At 39.6% G+C, this 15,563-nt stretch overlaps 1 protein-coding gene across 1 annotated transcript in view; it reads right to left on the bottom strand.

The window, feature by feature from the left end:
- The window catches only part of creb5b (cAMP responsive element binding protein 5b), a 461,203-nt gene that overhangs the window by 123,584 nt on the left and 322,056 nt on the right, over positions 1-15,563 (bottom strand). Inside the window, exon 7 of the mRNA XM_060825361.1 lies at positions 2,345-2,455. Coding sequence (XP_060681344.1) covers positions 2,345-2,455 — 111 coding nt within the window. The remainder of the gene's footprint in view (positions 1-2,344; positions 2,456-15,563) is intronic.

Raw genomic sequence — 15,563 nt, 5'->3', positions numbered from 1 at the left:
CATCCCAATTCACAGGCCAAATGCATGGAGCCTCAAAGTGAACAAAGATCCAAAATCTTTAAAGACTTCAGTTGGGATACAACAGGGCTACACATTTTGTTGTGTTTCATCCATTTGATTGTTTTTGTAGCTCTTCTATTGATGGTGGCCCAACCATGGATTCAACCACAGGGTGCTGAGATATCCTGGAGAGCATCAGTTGCAGCTGTGGATTCATTCCTGGTGATTTCAAAATGTACTACAGAAGCAGCATTAAAACAGCTGTGAAGCATTTATTATCTACTAACTATAACAATGCTGTTGCTGCCCATCCTGAAAAGGGCTGCTGTTTTAGGTAGGAGACTCTTTTCATATGTGAGTCAGGGCCTACATCACATACATAGGACTCTGGTTGCTATTTTCAGGCTCAATTGCACAGAGGGAACAGCTTTCGTGTTTTGGCCAGATTTGCAGATTGCAGAGGCCTCAGAAAGATTACTTTAAAATTAAAAGCAGGAGTGCGCCTTCAAGCCACATACCAATAATCTGGACATCCGCTGCTCTCGGCCTTGCATGATCACACTCCCAACAGAACCAGCAAGGCAGCCAACAGACTGGTGGGTTATTTGCAGCGAGTTGTACCAAGATTCCCTTCCATGCCTCAACACTGCACTTCTACTAAATGAGGCCCAGGCTTCAAAACATGGATGATATACAAATTGCACTAATTGTCCAATAGTTAAAATCTGCTCCATTATGTTCATAAGGAGATCGAAGACACTTGGGGGAGGGGACGGAGTTTTAAAAATTAATGTCTCTAAGAGGCAACTTTCAAATATAATATTAGTTTATCTGATTGAAACTGCTACATGTGCACGCATCTGTATTGTCACAAGCTGGTGTCCTGTTCTTGAGAAGCTGGATATCTCATTTTTATATGTAAATCAGCTCGGGCAGTACAGTTAGGAATTTGATTTAAATTAAGTTGTTGTGAGCTGGGTTTCCCAAGGCTTAGGAAACCAGGCCAGTGGATCAAGCAGTTAAGTGCTTTTTCAGAGAATCCTGGTGAGTTAGGAGGAGCAAGAGTGTCTGCCTAGCCCCTTAAGTAACTTTTCTGTTGTGCCTAGCTTCCTATTACAGTCTCCAATCCAGAAACTATGCCAGATCCAACCTGACTACTGCCACTTCTCAACTTGTATCTCACGATCTCATCCGATCTCTCTTGCCAGTCTACGCTCCCCACTCCCTCAATGCACAGAAACAAACAAAACAAACACACCTGCTACTCCACAATCTCTTTTGATCCTTCCTCCCAACTAACTTAACCTGATCAAATGTAAACTTTCTGAGTGTGGCCTTCCCATCTGGCTAACTTGTTAATGTGACTATACACTGCCAGAGGGCAGGTTAAAAATTGATAAATTCCTGTACTGTATTGCAAATTTCTTCTGAATAAAAGCTTTCTCCAGTTCTGTCCCTGTAAATTTTGGGGCTCAAACAAATTAACTGTAACCTACAAGCATCAAAAACAGGTCTGTAGTAATACGCTACTGTGGATAATGCCATCGACTACATGTAATTAAGAACATCTACACCTTGAAAAAGTATGTACTGCATTGAGCTGTAGCATACATAGAGATATATAAATACTTCAGTCTTCCAAACAATGTTTTGTAATTGAATAACATGTTCATATGGCTATATTCTTTCACTTTTTGTGAGTAACACTAACAAGGATGTGCAGTAGCAAGGAATCAATCAATACTTGGAATTCAGCTTAGACCATAAATCAAATAAAATTTGCTGAAATCACAATCAATTTTTAAGTACTATGTAAAGCTTAAATATAAAAGCCAAAAATCTGAAAAAGTCACTCAGCCCAAGTTAAATCAGAGAACTGGAAGCTGTTTGGATGATTTAATAAGTAAGTTATCTAATATCTTATCCATATTCCTTAAGCAGCAAATTCAGAAATCACTCATTATTATCAAGTCAGATATTAAACAACCATACTAAACAAGCTCATGTAGAATAGTATAAAGCAACACCCATTATGGATAATTCTGATTCATTATAACATTCCTGAGAGCTGAACAATACCATTACAACACATCTAAAGTTTCACCACTACTATCAAAGACAAAAATTACTCAATGAGCTCCAGGGGCCATAATAAACAAGCTGTTCGAGAATCACTAGCAACATATACTCTATTTGTGATTTAAGCTTCTGAAACTGTGTAATACATTAACTTTACAGGGAGTTGGAATGTATTTAAAACCATGAGGTTCATGGAAATTACAGATAATTCCACACCCTTCCACCCCCATGCACACTCATGCAAAGAATGTTTTGCTTTTCTTACCATTTTGGCTTCTGAATGCATTTGTTGGACTTGAGGAGGAGTGCACTGATTATTTAGAGAAGGGCCTGGCATTCCCATGATATTAGAGCTCATGGATAATTGTCTGTCCATCTTTGAAATAGAGAGAAAAAAAATGTATATTTTAGACATGGTTTTAAAAGGGTCATTTTACAGGTTAACAATTGAGATACATACAATTATATTTTGACAGGTATATTCTCGGCTGTGTTTATTTGACATTGTTAAAGAAAAAACAGACTAACTTAGTAACAACTAAATATTTACACTTTCTCCACCAAGATGCTCAACGAGTGACAATGATTGAAAAACCAGTTCCTTGCAGAGTTGCATAATTGGCTAAATTTCTCCGGTTCTTTAACAAAAGGCAATTACATATTTATTTATGTTATTGTCTGTTTGTGTTATCTGATTTCAGTTGATACAATGATAGAAAATACTGAGATTAAATTACCATCTCCTGGGATACCACACATTCACTTAATTAATGCATTGATCTGTATTATTCATCGCTATTTACAGAATGAAATTTCAAAATGAATGAATGATTCATCCATAGAAATTAATGACTCTCCCACAGCAAGTCTGGTCATGGAAGGGCATTTAATAAGGGCGGGTGGCAGGTTTGGTCTCTGCTGCCTTCACACCAATGCACTGATCTCCTGGATGGACCTCCTGCTCCATCCCAACTTGGGCATTTATTTGGGCAATTACTGGCTACTTAAGGGCCTCATCCTGCCATTTGGTAGTAATCATCCAGCGCAGAGAGGATTCTCCATGATCAAGGGAAACAGCATCAGGAAGGGCCCACTGACAGCCAGCCCCTTGACCTTGCTGCAAACCCTTACCTGAGACGCCTCCTGCTATCACTCACCTGCAGCTATGTTCATGGTGAACCTAGCCCTCAGAGAAGTGTAAGTACTGACAACAGCCACCATTTCCCTGATGGCACTAATCAACATAGAATTGCTGGCCTCTGATTGGCAGGCAGCTCTCAGCCAAACAGACTTATGCCATGGGGTCTTTGATGCATGAGGTGTCCTGCTGCTGCCCCATTAAGTGGCTGATGGTCCCTTGCATTAAGTGCCATTCTCTAAAAGAGCAATATGGGATTTTCCCTGGTGCCAAGTCATCTTGTTTTTTTACAAAGTACCTCTCTTAGTGACCATAATATAGAAGCAATTGGCAAAAATGTCAGTGTAACATTTTTTAAAAGTGAGGGGGGATAAAATGAACTTTTGAAAGCTCAATCAATCCCACACTTGAAGAAAATACATACTAGAAGGAACCAAAAAAAAAATGCACCACAGATCTTGGGATCTAATAAACTTGTTAACATAACCTGAAAAGATATTTGACTTCTTCTGATATTTAGTGCAAGCAGGTCATCACCAGCAGGTCTATTGTCTGACTGCACACTGCAAGGAGGCAATCCCTAAACCAAAATCTTAGAAAACCAATATCCAACGGACAAGGAAAGGAAATCAGAAAATCAGTACAAAAAAAAGTCATTAAAAAAAACAATTTTAACAACATAAGAATTAGCAGCAGGAATAGACTATGCAGACCCTCAAATCTTCTCCACATTTAGTATGATCAAAACTAATCTTTCCCCTTAATTCCATTTCCTGCTTGCTGTCATCATCGTTTCTTTTCTGATAAACCAAAAATCTGCCTATCTTGGGCTTAAGTAGTCTCAACAATGTAGTATCCACGTCCTTCTGGGACAGAGTGAAGAATTCCAGGAAGGAAATGTCTCCTCATCATGGCCTTAAATGATCAGTCCTTTATCCTGAAACTGTGCCCCGCCCCCGCTCTAGATTCTCTAGCCAGAGGAAAGCATTAATCGGTGTCTATCAATTAAGCCCCTTTGGAATCTTGTATGTCTTAATAAAATTACCTCTCAATTACAATTTTTGAAACAAAAGAGTTTATGAACCTTCAATATTCTGTTGAAAGTAATCATTTCAACTGATCAAAAATGCTTGCATGTTAAGGACATAATCAAGCAGAGCAGCAAGCAAAACAATACTTGAGACAATGTTTCAGTAGACAGAATGTCCTTTAATAACATGATTAGATCCCAAGTCTTTGCATCAATTAATCATATTTTAACCAAGGCATAAGGTGCATTACCCAAAGTGACCTCGCTCACAATTTAAGCAGAATTATCCTAGCCATCCTCTTTTATAAAGCAAGTAAATCAAAGTTTCAGGTCAGAAGCCTCTGAATTCGGGAACAAACTCTCTTTTATAAAAAAGAAAAACTTCTCCTCTCAGTCATCCTGAAACTAAGGCAGGAAACTGTATAGAGATGGAAACATCCTTTGTGAATCCTTCACATCTGTTAATAGCAGTAAGCCCTTACACAATGTATTTGAGAATTAATACTAATTGTTGGAATCACCAGAGGAATAATGCCATCTGTTAGCACTGAGCCTTCTGTAGAAGTTGTTAGAGTGCTTTATTTCTGGTTCAAATATGGCTTCGGGACAGTTCTGGGCATTTTAATAGTTGTGCAATTGTATTTAAATCTTCCAATTCCAATCCCAAAGGCCTGCTTTAGTAGTAAGTACTAATGATGAAACGTGCTTTATCTTTTATTTTAACCCTTTATTATTCATTATGTGCTATCTGTGTATTGAGATACGACTATGAAGTATCCTCGGCTGTGGGATTTTGCCCATATGCTGTTTAAGGCTGCTTGTTCCTTATCTCTTCAGTCTGCAACTGTTGATGCACTGCGATATTCTTTTCTTGTTATCTGTGCATAGTAGGTTATTAAACACAGCTCTCCAGAGTAGCGTCTAAGAACTCACTCCTTACATGCTCACTCTATACTAGTCATCTAATCAAATATATCACCATAATTGAAATGAATTTCATAATACCACATCTCTTTGCAAGTTTCTCTCTATCTTGTCGAAACAATTTTAGTAGTTAACTTTTACTTACTTACAGCCTTTGTACTCATTAAAGTCATTTTCACATTGTTATTAGCATTATCACTGTTATCGCCACTATAACAACCTCACTGCCCCTACAATGTCTAAATTTCACAGGTTGAGATGATGTGGAATCCAGTCTGGATATTTCAACCTGGTTTGCTTGCGTTCAGAACTAAGATAATGAGTTTGGGCCACATTAGGAATTGGAATTAGAATTAGAATCCCAAAAGTATGGAAACAGGCCCTTCAGCCCAACAAGTCTGTACCGACCCTCCAAAGAGTATTCCAACCAAACCCATAGCCCATTACTCTACATTTACCCCTGACTAATGCACATAACCTACGCATCCCTGAACACTATGGGCAATTTAGCTAAGCCAATTCACCTCACCTGCACATCTTTGGATTGTGGGAGGAAACCAGAGTACCTGGGAGAATGTGCAAACTCCACACAGACAGTCGCCCGAGGCTGGAGTCAAACCCAGGTTAGCAGTGCTCACCACTGAGCCACCATGCCACCGTACCATTCTGTACAACATATGATGAAGTAATAGGGATTCATATCCACCATCCTGTGATAATCATACTCAGTCTCACTTCTTAGCTCAACTAAGACCAGTTACTGTTCAGGCATTTTGACAATATGAAATCTCAATTGATTAGTTTGTCTAATGACCATGGCTTCTGACTTTCTGTTCATCAACCTGACTTTCTGTCCTGGCGTTCAGGCTATCAGAGTATTTGCGTTGTCACTGGAGATACACTATACCTGTGGATTTTTGTTGTGGATTTTCTCCAGTCGTTTTATTTTCATGTGGCATTTAAGGGTATGTTTGGCGTGAAGTTGTGGTCTAAATCTGTAAAACTGTTTTCAACCTCCTTCCCATTGTAATAGCACAGAAAGAAAGCTGAACCAAATCAGCCTTTCCGTCACTGTAATCACAACACAATAAAACTACAGTGTTATACAATACAACTACACACAAAATGGTCACTCCAATGGTTCCTAACCAGTCTTTTAAGAAAGCAATCTCAGACTTTGTGAATAATTAATTTCCAGACACTAGTTTTGTACCTTAAACAATATATTTAATAATTTATTAAATTAACAATAACTTCAGCAGAAAGGAAATTAAGTGACATGGTAAGCTGATTAATGACTGTGCTTTAAACCCAAAACATTTGTTTTCGGCTCCCTTTCACACAAATGACAGATAGACAGACAGACAAACAAACGCAGTTAAAAGATAAATGAAAGGGAAAGAAACGAATCTGGCCAGATTACTTAAATGGCTTTCACGTTGCATTGTTTACAGGCGTAACTGTGGACTCCTTGGCTGTTTTTCTGAAATATTGACCAGGATCACCTTCTTAGTTCAGCCAGGCAAAGGCAGCAGTACTTTAAATGCAGCTTTCTAACCTTTGGGCTTCTGGAAGCGAATGTATCAGGTTAGGGGGAAAGCTTTCAAATCTTCATGCTGTCTCAGCAGCAGACCAGAACCATTGTCTCTGAAAACACTGTTCCAAAAAAGTAACTTTAATTTAATTTGCCTTGATAAACCTATCGACGTCTTCCAAGGCCTCAATTACCATTCAACTGACATCTGCTTGAACATGGGTCTCTTTCAGGCTTGCTAGAACCAATTCCCAGGTACTGATCTCACTGTTTGGCAATTTCAGCCTTCCTTTTAAACACCATGCTCTTCCTGGACTCACTGTATCTTTTAGAAACGTTTAAATCAAGGCTCAGTCTGTTATTAGCCTCCAGGCTTATCCTCACAAACAAACAAAGCCTGTTTTGTCTTTTCTTTTTAGCATAAGCTGTCCCAAAGCCCATAAGTCATTTCCAGCTCACAATTCAAAACTGATAAAAGAATAAAAATCATGAAATATCAGAGGGGGTTCTAATGCCATTAATAATTCTATGGTGAGCACCCATTATTATTTATGATGTGGAGGTGCCAATTTGGACTGGGGTGTTCAAAGTTAAAAATCACACAACACCAGGTCATAGTTCAACATGTTTATTTGGAAGCACGAGCTTTCGGAACGCTGCTCCTTCATCATGTAACTAGTTGCCTAATAATGATTTTTAACATTATTAATTGTGTTCTTCTGTAACTGAGCTGAATTAATTCTCAGTCTGGATTCTTGTGCAGCAGAGAGCTTACAGTTTTGACCATTCTTTCCACCTTGCCATTCAATTGAGAATAGAGTGGAGAACTTGCCACCTGGCTGATGCCTGCCTCCTCACAAATTGAGGCCCATTGTCCACTAACAATTCTTTTAGTACCTATGTATCACAAAGGTACTTTCCAGAGCTCTGACCACTGAGTTTGCTTCGACTAGACATTTAAATTCAACTTCAATAATAATTGACTGAGACTAAATAAATCTTCCCTCCAAAATCTAACATATCCATCACTATCCTTTCACATATACTTTCCAGAAATCTTGATAAAATCGTTGGCTCTGCAGCCTCATGACAAAAGTCTGGCATGACCAAATGTAGTCCTGTATGTCTTTTGAGATGCCCAGTTACCCACATTTACTATTGTATTATTGCTCTTCATTTCAATGATACCTAGACGGCTCCTGTGAAATTTGTGTAAGATTTCTGGTCATATTGACTTTGGTGCAACACCTTTACAGTGGTACACCAATATATCTTAAACTATTGTCAAGTGTTGTTTCTGCATGTGGTAACTTTTCAGCACTTGATCTGTCAAATGATATTTCAACCACCCTTGAGTTGTATGTGTGCACTTGCTGTCAGGTTTCTAGTTGCACAAATTTGTCTGGGTTCTCCCTCAGTTGCCAGTGAATTGTTGGTTACAGCCAGAGAATAAGATTCTACTTCTACAAGAATAAGAGAAACACTTTCTGCTGAATCCACTATTGTTCTTGAGAGTGTAACTGTCATTAGTCGTGTCTTGCCTGGATTACAGGGAGAAAGTGAGGAGTGCAGATACTGGAGATCAGAGTCGAGAGTGTGATGCTGGAAAGGCACAGCAGGTCAGGTAGCATCTGAAGAGCAGAGGAATAGATGTTTCGGGCATAAGCCCTTCATCAGGAAGGGCTGATGAAGGGTTTATGCCCAAAACATCGATTCTCCTGCTCCTTGGATACTGCTTGACGTGCTGTTCTTTTCCAGCACCACACTCTCGACTCTTGCCTGGATTACAGGCTATTCCAAAGTCTGAATGTGTGACTGTGTAGGGGCATTTTTGAGATTTCTTTTGATCCTAGTCATACTCCCAAAGGCTTATGATCTGTGTTGACCTGAAATGTCTATGTCCAGTCTCTTTAACAGAATCAGCAATTGCACATACAGATTGTTATAAATGTGCTGCCCTGATTGTGCTGTTAATGCGTGTGTCAGCCTGAAGCTATTCTTTAGCACTGAAAGGACTGTTTCCTGAGCTCCCACTTCTGGTTTTCTTAAAGTGTTTCTACATTATCGAATTCTTCAGGTCATGGCAAGATCTCTACTACATCCATCATCCTGGAAACTATTGTGCCTATCTTACTTCCTTCTTCCTTCTTACCATTGAAATGTTCCGATCTGAGATTTTACTCTCCAACTCATGGATGAGATTCAAAATCTTTTGTGATTCCTTTAGAATCAGACTCATAGAGACGTATAGAATGAAACCAGACCCTTCAGTCCAACTCATTCATGCTGACCAGATATCCTAACCTAATCTAGTCCCATTTGTTGCATTTGGCCCATTCCCCTCTAAACCCTTCCTATTCATATACCCATCCAGATGCCTCTTAAATGTTGAAATTGTACCAGCCTCCACCACTTCCTCTGGTAGCTCATTCCATACATGCACCACCCTCTGCGTGAAAAAGTTGCCCCTTAGGTCCCTTTTAAATCTTTCCCCTCTCACCCTTAAGCTATGCCCTCTAGTTCAGGCCTCCCCCAACCAAGACCTTGTCTATTTACCCTATCCATGTCCCTCATGATTTTATAAACCTCTATAACGTCACCCCTCAGCCTCTGATGCTCCTGGGAAAACAGCCCCAGCCTATTCAGCCTCTCTCTGTAGTTCAAACCCTCCAACCCTGGCAACATTTATTCTTGCACTTCAGATCTTCCTGCTCTGTAGCCCTACAATCAAAGACTTTTAAGGTATTTTCTCAGTCTCCAGAGTCGTCTTCTTTCCCTTTTTTTTCAGTTTTCTATTGTCTTGGTATATCTTTGGAAATTACCTTTTTTTTCCTCTTCAAAGTCTTTCAAGGTCCTGTTCTGTTCTGACTTTCCAGTCTTTGCTTTTCAGCTGTGCACTTTGCATTCCATTTTTACTTGAGATCCTGGCTCTGGAGTTTATTTCCTTAGCTGTCACCATATTTGTCTTGGGCTTTAGGCCAATTCTATTGAATATTTGACAGCCGTACAGAATAGAACATTGTGGCAAGATTCTACAAGGTAGAATCTACAGCTAATGTTTAAAAAGCTTTTCAGACCTGGTAAGAGATGCGCAGAAGCAATGAGAGCCAGAAACTTCTTGGAGATAGTTATAGGTTAGTTCAGTTACTGATGATCTGTAGGAGTAGACTGAGTGGATACTCAGCCACAGTCTATGTGAATTAAGTTTAAATCCCTAGTGGGTATATGAAAGCTTATTAAAAAGGTGCAAATTACAGGCTGGGACACCTTAGAAGTAAACAAAGTACAAATAGCTCAGAGGGAGCAGGAATAGGGAAAAGGATCACACAGCATGGTTATAATGAGGGAAATCAAAGGCCACAGAAACAATTTAAAACAAATTCTCAAACCCAGGCATGTCAGAAAGCCAATTCAAAGTCGTAAAGAGTGAAGTAGAAGCCTAAATAGGCCAAGTTTAGTAGCAGAAGAATGCTAAGAGACTCTGTTGATGCCACAGAAAATTTGAGATCAATTTTTTAAACTGCAGTAAAGGCAGAAGGAATGTATTCCAACCACACATAGTGGAAATCATCCAGAAAAGAAACTCGTGAAACATTAATAGCACCCCAGACAGTGGAAATCATCTAGGGTGGCGCAGCGGCTCAGTGGTTAGCATTATTGCCTCACAGTGCCAGGGACCTGGGTTCAATTCTAGCCTCAGGTGACTATCTGTGTGGAGATTTGATGTTGTCCCCTAGCCTGCGTACATTTTTGCCGGATGCCCTGGTTTCCTCCCACAGTCTAAAGATGTTCTGGTTGGCTGGATGGGCCATGCCAAATAACTCATTGTGTTCAAGGATATGTAGGCTAGGTGCATTAGCCATGAGAAAAAGAGGATTGGTCTGGGTGGGATGCAGTCTGGAAGGTTGGTGTGGACTTGTTGGGCCAAATTGCCTGTTTCCACACAGTGAGATTCTATTAAAATAAAACAGTATTTGTCTTACGGCACTGAAAGAGTGGAATTCATTTAGTAAAGCTACTAAGAGAATAGGAATTATGTTATAGCTGCAGTTAGCGGGATTAATCAAGAGAAGCTACAAAATAGTGAGCATCGTTCGTTTTACTTGCATAAGCAAGAATCCTCCATTGCACTCATAAGTGGCAGGAATTTTCCATTTTGATCACACAAACAGAAGAAAGGCTTCCATACAGCAGCACACAGTAGCAGCATTAATATAATGCAGAATCAAACGTCTACAAAGCAAGGAAATTTAATTATCATATTAGGAAGACAGATCAGCAGAAATGATACTGCTAGGAAAGTTTAACTCCAAGATGGGACAGATAGAACTGAATGTTAAACATTTTGGAGAACATAATTCTTAAGGCACAGAATTTCTTCCAAAACAGATACCAAATCAGAAAATGGACAAGTAAATATGTTTTGTATTTGATTAGAACTATAACATATTACATTACAGCTTGCCAAGTTGTAAAAGAAGCAGCAAACACCTTTGACAAAGTTCTGCAAGCCTTTGACAATTACTTTAACCTCAGAAGAAATAATAAAAAAAACAAGTGCCTGATTTAAGAGTTCCGTATTCAGGGAATTTGTAGATCATTTCATCAATGATCTCCATAAATTAGTGGAAAAATGTGACTGTGGAGCTTTCAAGTCAGAATCTTCAGAGATAGGATTTTTGCTGAAATTGCTTGTGAAGATAATTACAGTTTAAAAAAAAGATTTGACTCTAGAGAAAACCATTCAGATGGTGAGTGAAAAAAAAGTTGGGAAGCAACATAGGTCAATCCTGAGAGGGGATTGATCTTATGATAGGAGAACAGTAGAAGCTGTTCAGTTAAACCACAAAAGTCCTAACCAGACACATAAGAAGCCACTTCAGAGAGTAGATCAGGCTCATGATAGTAAAAGTCAGTGTTGCTGCTGTGAAGCAAGGAAACTTCATGGAAAAGAGCAGCGCCCAGCTATTAAAAAATAATCCTTTATCTGTATGACCATAAGCCACTTTTCGACAATGAGCAAAAGTAAAACATAATCACACAGCATCAAGAAAACAAATGGCTATTCACGCAAAGAAGCTTATGAAGTTTAACAACATGCAATAGAAGGAAATAGAAGAAAAACCAGAGATATTCCAAGAGAGATAGGCGATCCCCATTACTAGCTTTTTGGCAAGAATGCGTTTATGTACATGGAAATCTCACTAACTTTACACTTGATATAGAAAATAAAACAACGTATTTTTGATGGAAAGTCTTATTGTGTAGATTAGATTATATTCCTTACAGTGTGGAAACAGGCCCTTCGGCCTAACCAGTCCACACCGACCCTCCAAAGAGTAACCCACCCAGACCCATTTCCCTCTGACTAATGCACCTAACACTATGGGCAATTTAGCATGGCCAATTCACCTGACCTGTCATCTTTGGACTGGGAGGAAACCGGAACACTCGGGGGAAACCCATGCAGACATGGGGAGAATGTGCAAACTCCACACAGATAGTCACCCAATGCTGGAATCGAACCTGGGACCGTGAGGCAGCAGTGCTAATCACTGAGCCACCATGCTGGCCTGTTTTTCATGGTACATACGGAGGAAAACATAATGCCGCCACCAAGGATGCAGTTGTCACCAAAAGAGAAAATGCTGGAAAATCTCAGCAGGTCTGGCAGCCTCTGTAAGGAGAGAAAAGAACTGATGTTTCGAGTCTAACTGTACCCTTTGTCAAAGCAAGGATGCAGTTGTTGTGGTTTGGCCTGAAATATTTGCAAAGCATAGGATCCTTCATGTGGCCATACTGGACAACAGACTACAGTTTGTTAATGTGTGCTTCAGTCAATTTGCATTCAATTCTGGATTTGAATGTGTCACAACCTTGGCAAGGTGCCCACAATCAAATACGGAAGACAAACACATGATCTAGACAGTCTAGATATTGTTTGAAGAAAAATGCTTACTTTTATGCAGCATTGCTAAATTACTAATCTGCTCCACAACTGTGTGGTTTATCTTACCTCTTACCAAAGAGATTGACCCCACAATTATACCCACAAGATTAGCAAGATCCAAATAAGATACCAGGGGTAGCAGGACATACAATATAATAGACATCACTGTGCAAGATGATTGACATATTTGGGCCAACAGCAATAGGTATGAACATGGGACTTTAACAGGAAAGTTACAGTCATCCAAGGAGCTGCAGATCAAGAGAGAATCAGATTGTTTGCTCAGCTGAAGGGGTTGTGCAAAGAAACCACAGAAACCTCATCCCATTTCAGATCAATCATTTGTCTGAATTTGATTGGGATTAACACTACAAGGAACGTCATAATATCAAGGACTTACAGACCTCACACTATCTAGAACAGAATCAAAATCAACAAACTTCAACTCACAGACCTATTGATCCTTCATTCAGAAAGGAAAGCAGTCTGGGAGAAATGCTTAAACCCTGAGACAGCCTGAATTTATTTACGTAAAAGACTTGGGGGAGAGGGTGTAGAGGGTAATGTAAATGTAACTATACAAAGCTGTATAACATTTATAGTATGAATAAAAATTTTGAGGGTGGTGTTGTACAAGGGTGAGGGTCTGAAAGGATTAATGCTGAGAAGTCCATGAAGCACTGGCTAATATCATAATGCCATATGACCGAGGTGGGGGAACTTTAGATCTCAAAGGAACATGTCATAACATCAATATCTCCCTCATAGTCTCAGGAGCAATAGCTATTATCTTGTAATATACAATAAGTTACAATGTAACTTGTAATTCGTGCCATCATGCAATAAACTACATCTTGTTACACTACCACATGGTATTCCTCTACCACATTAGATCAAGAAGGCTCTGTGGAACCTGACCAGGAAAGAGGATGGTGGCATCAAATTTACCAGATGAATCTAACACTGTGGTGAACACTGATGAGGATTCGTCTTACAACCCATATTAGGATATCAAATACAGCTCTTTTGTGTGGTTCCTAAGGTCTCTCTCTTCATCTGATTACTCTAGGCTGGTCTCTTTTCTCTTAATGATGCCAGAATCCTGGAATCAATTACATCTTCATCATCAACATGAATCTCTTTTGAACCATAAAACTGACAACACCCTCTGGACTGCAGTGCACATGGGCAGCCAAAATTGCAAATTCACCAGTTGCTGTCAGTGGTGCCTTGTTCCTCTATCAGATGTACTGAAGTCCCAGCAGAAAGAAATCTTAAGAATTTCTTGAATTGACATGAGTTTCAATCTTATCCTACTTATCCCATGCTACTTACTTCAAGGGTGAAGGAGGATATAATGAGGAAAAAGTACTCAGTAGGTGGAACTGCGGAATAGTAGAGAATCTAAAACTGTAATAGGTGCTGTTTATGAGCCTCTCGTAGCAGCTCTGGTGGTATATTGTATAAACTCAGAAATTAGGCTCATGTGTAGCAAAGCCACAGTAGTATTAATGGGGATTTTAACTTCAGCATAGATTGGAAGACACAGACCTCTCATAAAGGTAGTGAATTTTTGGAGTGTGTCCAGGATAGTTTCCTCTAGTAATAAGTCCTGGATGCAACAAGGGGACAAGTAATATTGGATTTAGTAATGAGTAATAGGCCAGATTTAATTAATAACCTAATTATGCATGAGCATTTATCAAATGGTGATCATAACATGATCGAGTTCAACATAACATTTTAAAGTGAAAAGCATGAATCAACTACTCAAATTTAAAATTTACACATGGGCACCCTTCACAAGATGAGACACAGTCTGTCCACAGTAAAGTGGAAAAATCTGCTAATGGATAAAATAATTGAAGAACAGTGGAGCATGTTTAAAAAAAAACACAATACAAAACCAATTCATACCCCTAAGAGGGTAATGCTGCACTTCACAGAAAAAAAAACAAGAGATAGGGGTCATCATTCAATTAAAAGAAATGGCTTACAAAAATCATGAAACAGATCCTGCTGAATGGGGAAGATACAAACACCAGCAAAGGCCCACAAAGCAGCTTATAAGAACTATTAATAGGGATTATGAAAATAAACTTGCAAGGCACATAGAGTCATAGAGGTGTACAGCATGGAAACAGACCCTTTGGTCCAACCCGTCCATGCCGACCAGATATCCCAACCCAATCTAGTCCCATCTGCCAGCACCCGGCCCATATCCCTCCAAACCCTTCCTATTCATATACCCATCCAAATGCCTCTTAAATGTTGCAATTGTCCCAGCCTCCACCACATCCTCTGGCAGCTCATTCCATTACCACCCTCTGTGTGAGAAAGTTGCCCCATAGGTCTCTTTTATATCTTTCCCCTCTCACCCTAAACCTATGCCCTCTAGTTCTGGACTCCCTGACCCCAGGGAAAATAATTTATCAATTTACCCTATCCATGCCGCTCATAATTATGTAAACCTCTATAAGGTCACCCCTCAGCCTCTGACGCTCCAGGGAAAACAGCCCCAGCCTGTTCAGCCTCTCCTTATAGTTCAAATCCTCCAACCCTGGCAACATCCTTGTAAATCTTTTCTAAACCCTTTCAAGTTTCACAACATCTTTCCAACAGGAAGGAGACCAGAAATGCACACAATATTCCAACAGTGGCCAAACCAATATCCTGTACAGCCGCAACATGAACTCCCAACTCCTGTACTCAATACTCTGACCAATAAAGGAAAGCATACCAAACGCCTTCTTCACTATCCTATCTACCTGAAACTCCACTTTCAAAGAGCTATAAACCTGCACTCCAAGGTCTCTTCAATATCAATAAGAAGAAGCTCTATTGTTACATTAAGGGAAAGTTGGTGATCAGGAACAATACTGGCCCAGTAAAATCTGAAAGTGGGGAT

This window comes from Hemiscyllium ocellatum, chromosome 5 (assembly GCF_020745735.1).
Source record: "Hemiscyllium ocellatum isolate sHemOce1 chromosome 5, sHemOce1.pat.X.cur, whole genome shotgun sequence".
Classification (NCBI taxonomy): Eukaryota; Metazoa; Chordata; class Chondrichthyes; order Orectolobiformes; family Hemiscylliidae; genus Hemiscyllium; species Hemiscyllium ocellatum.
This window is presented reverse-complemented; position numbering and strand designations above follow the sequence as displayed.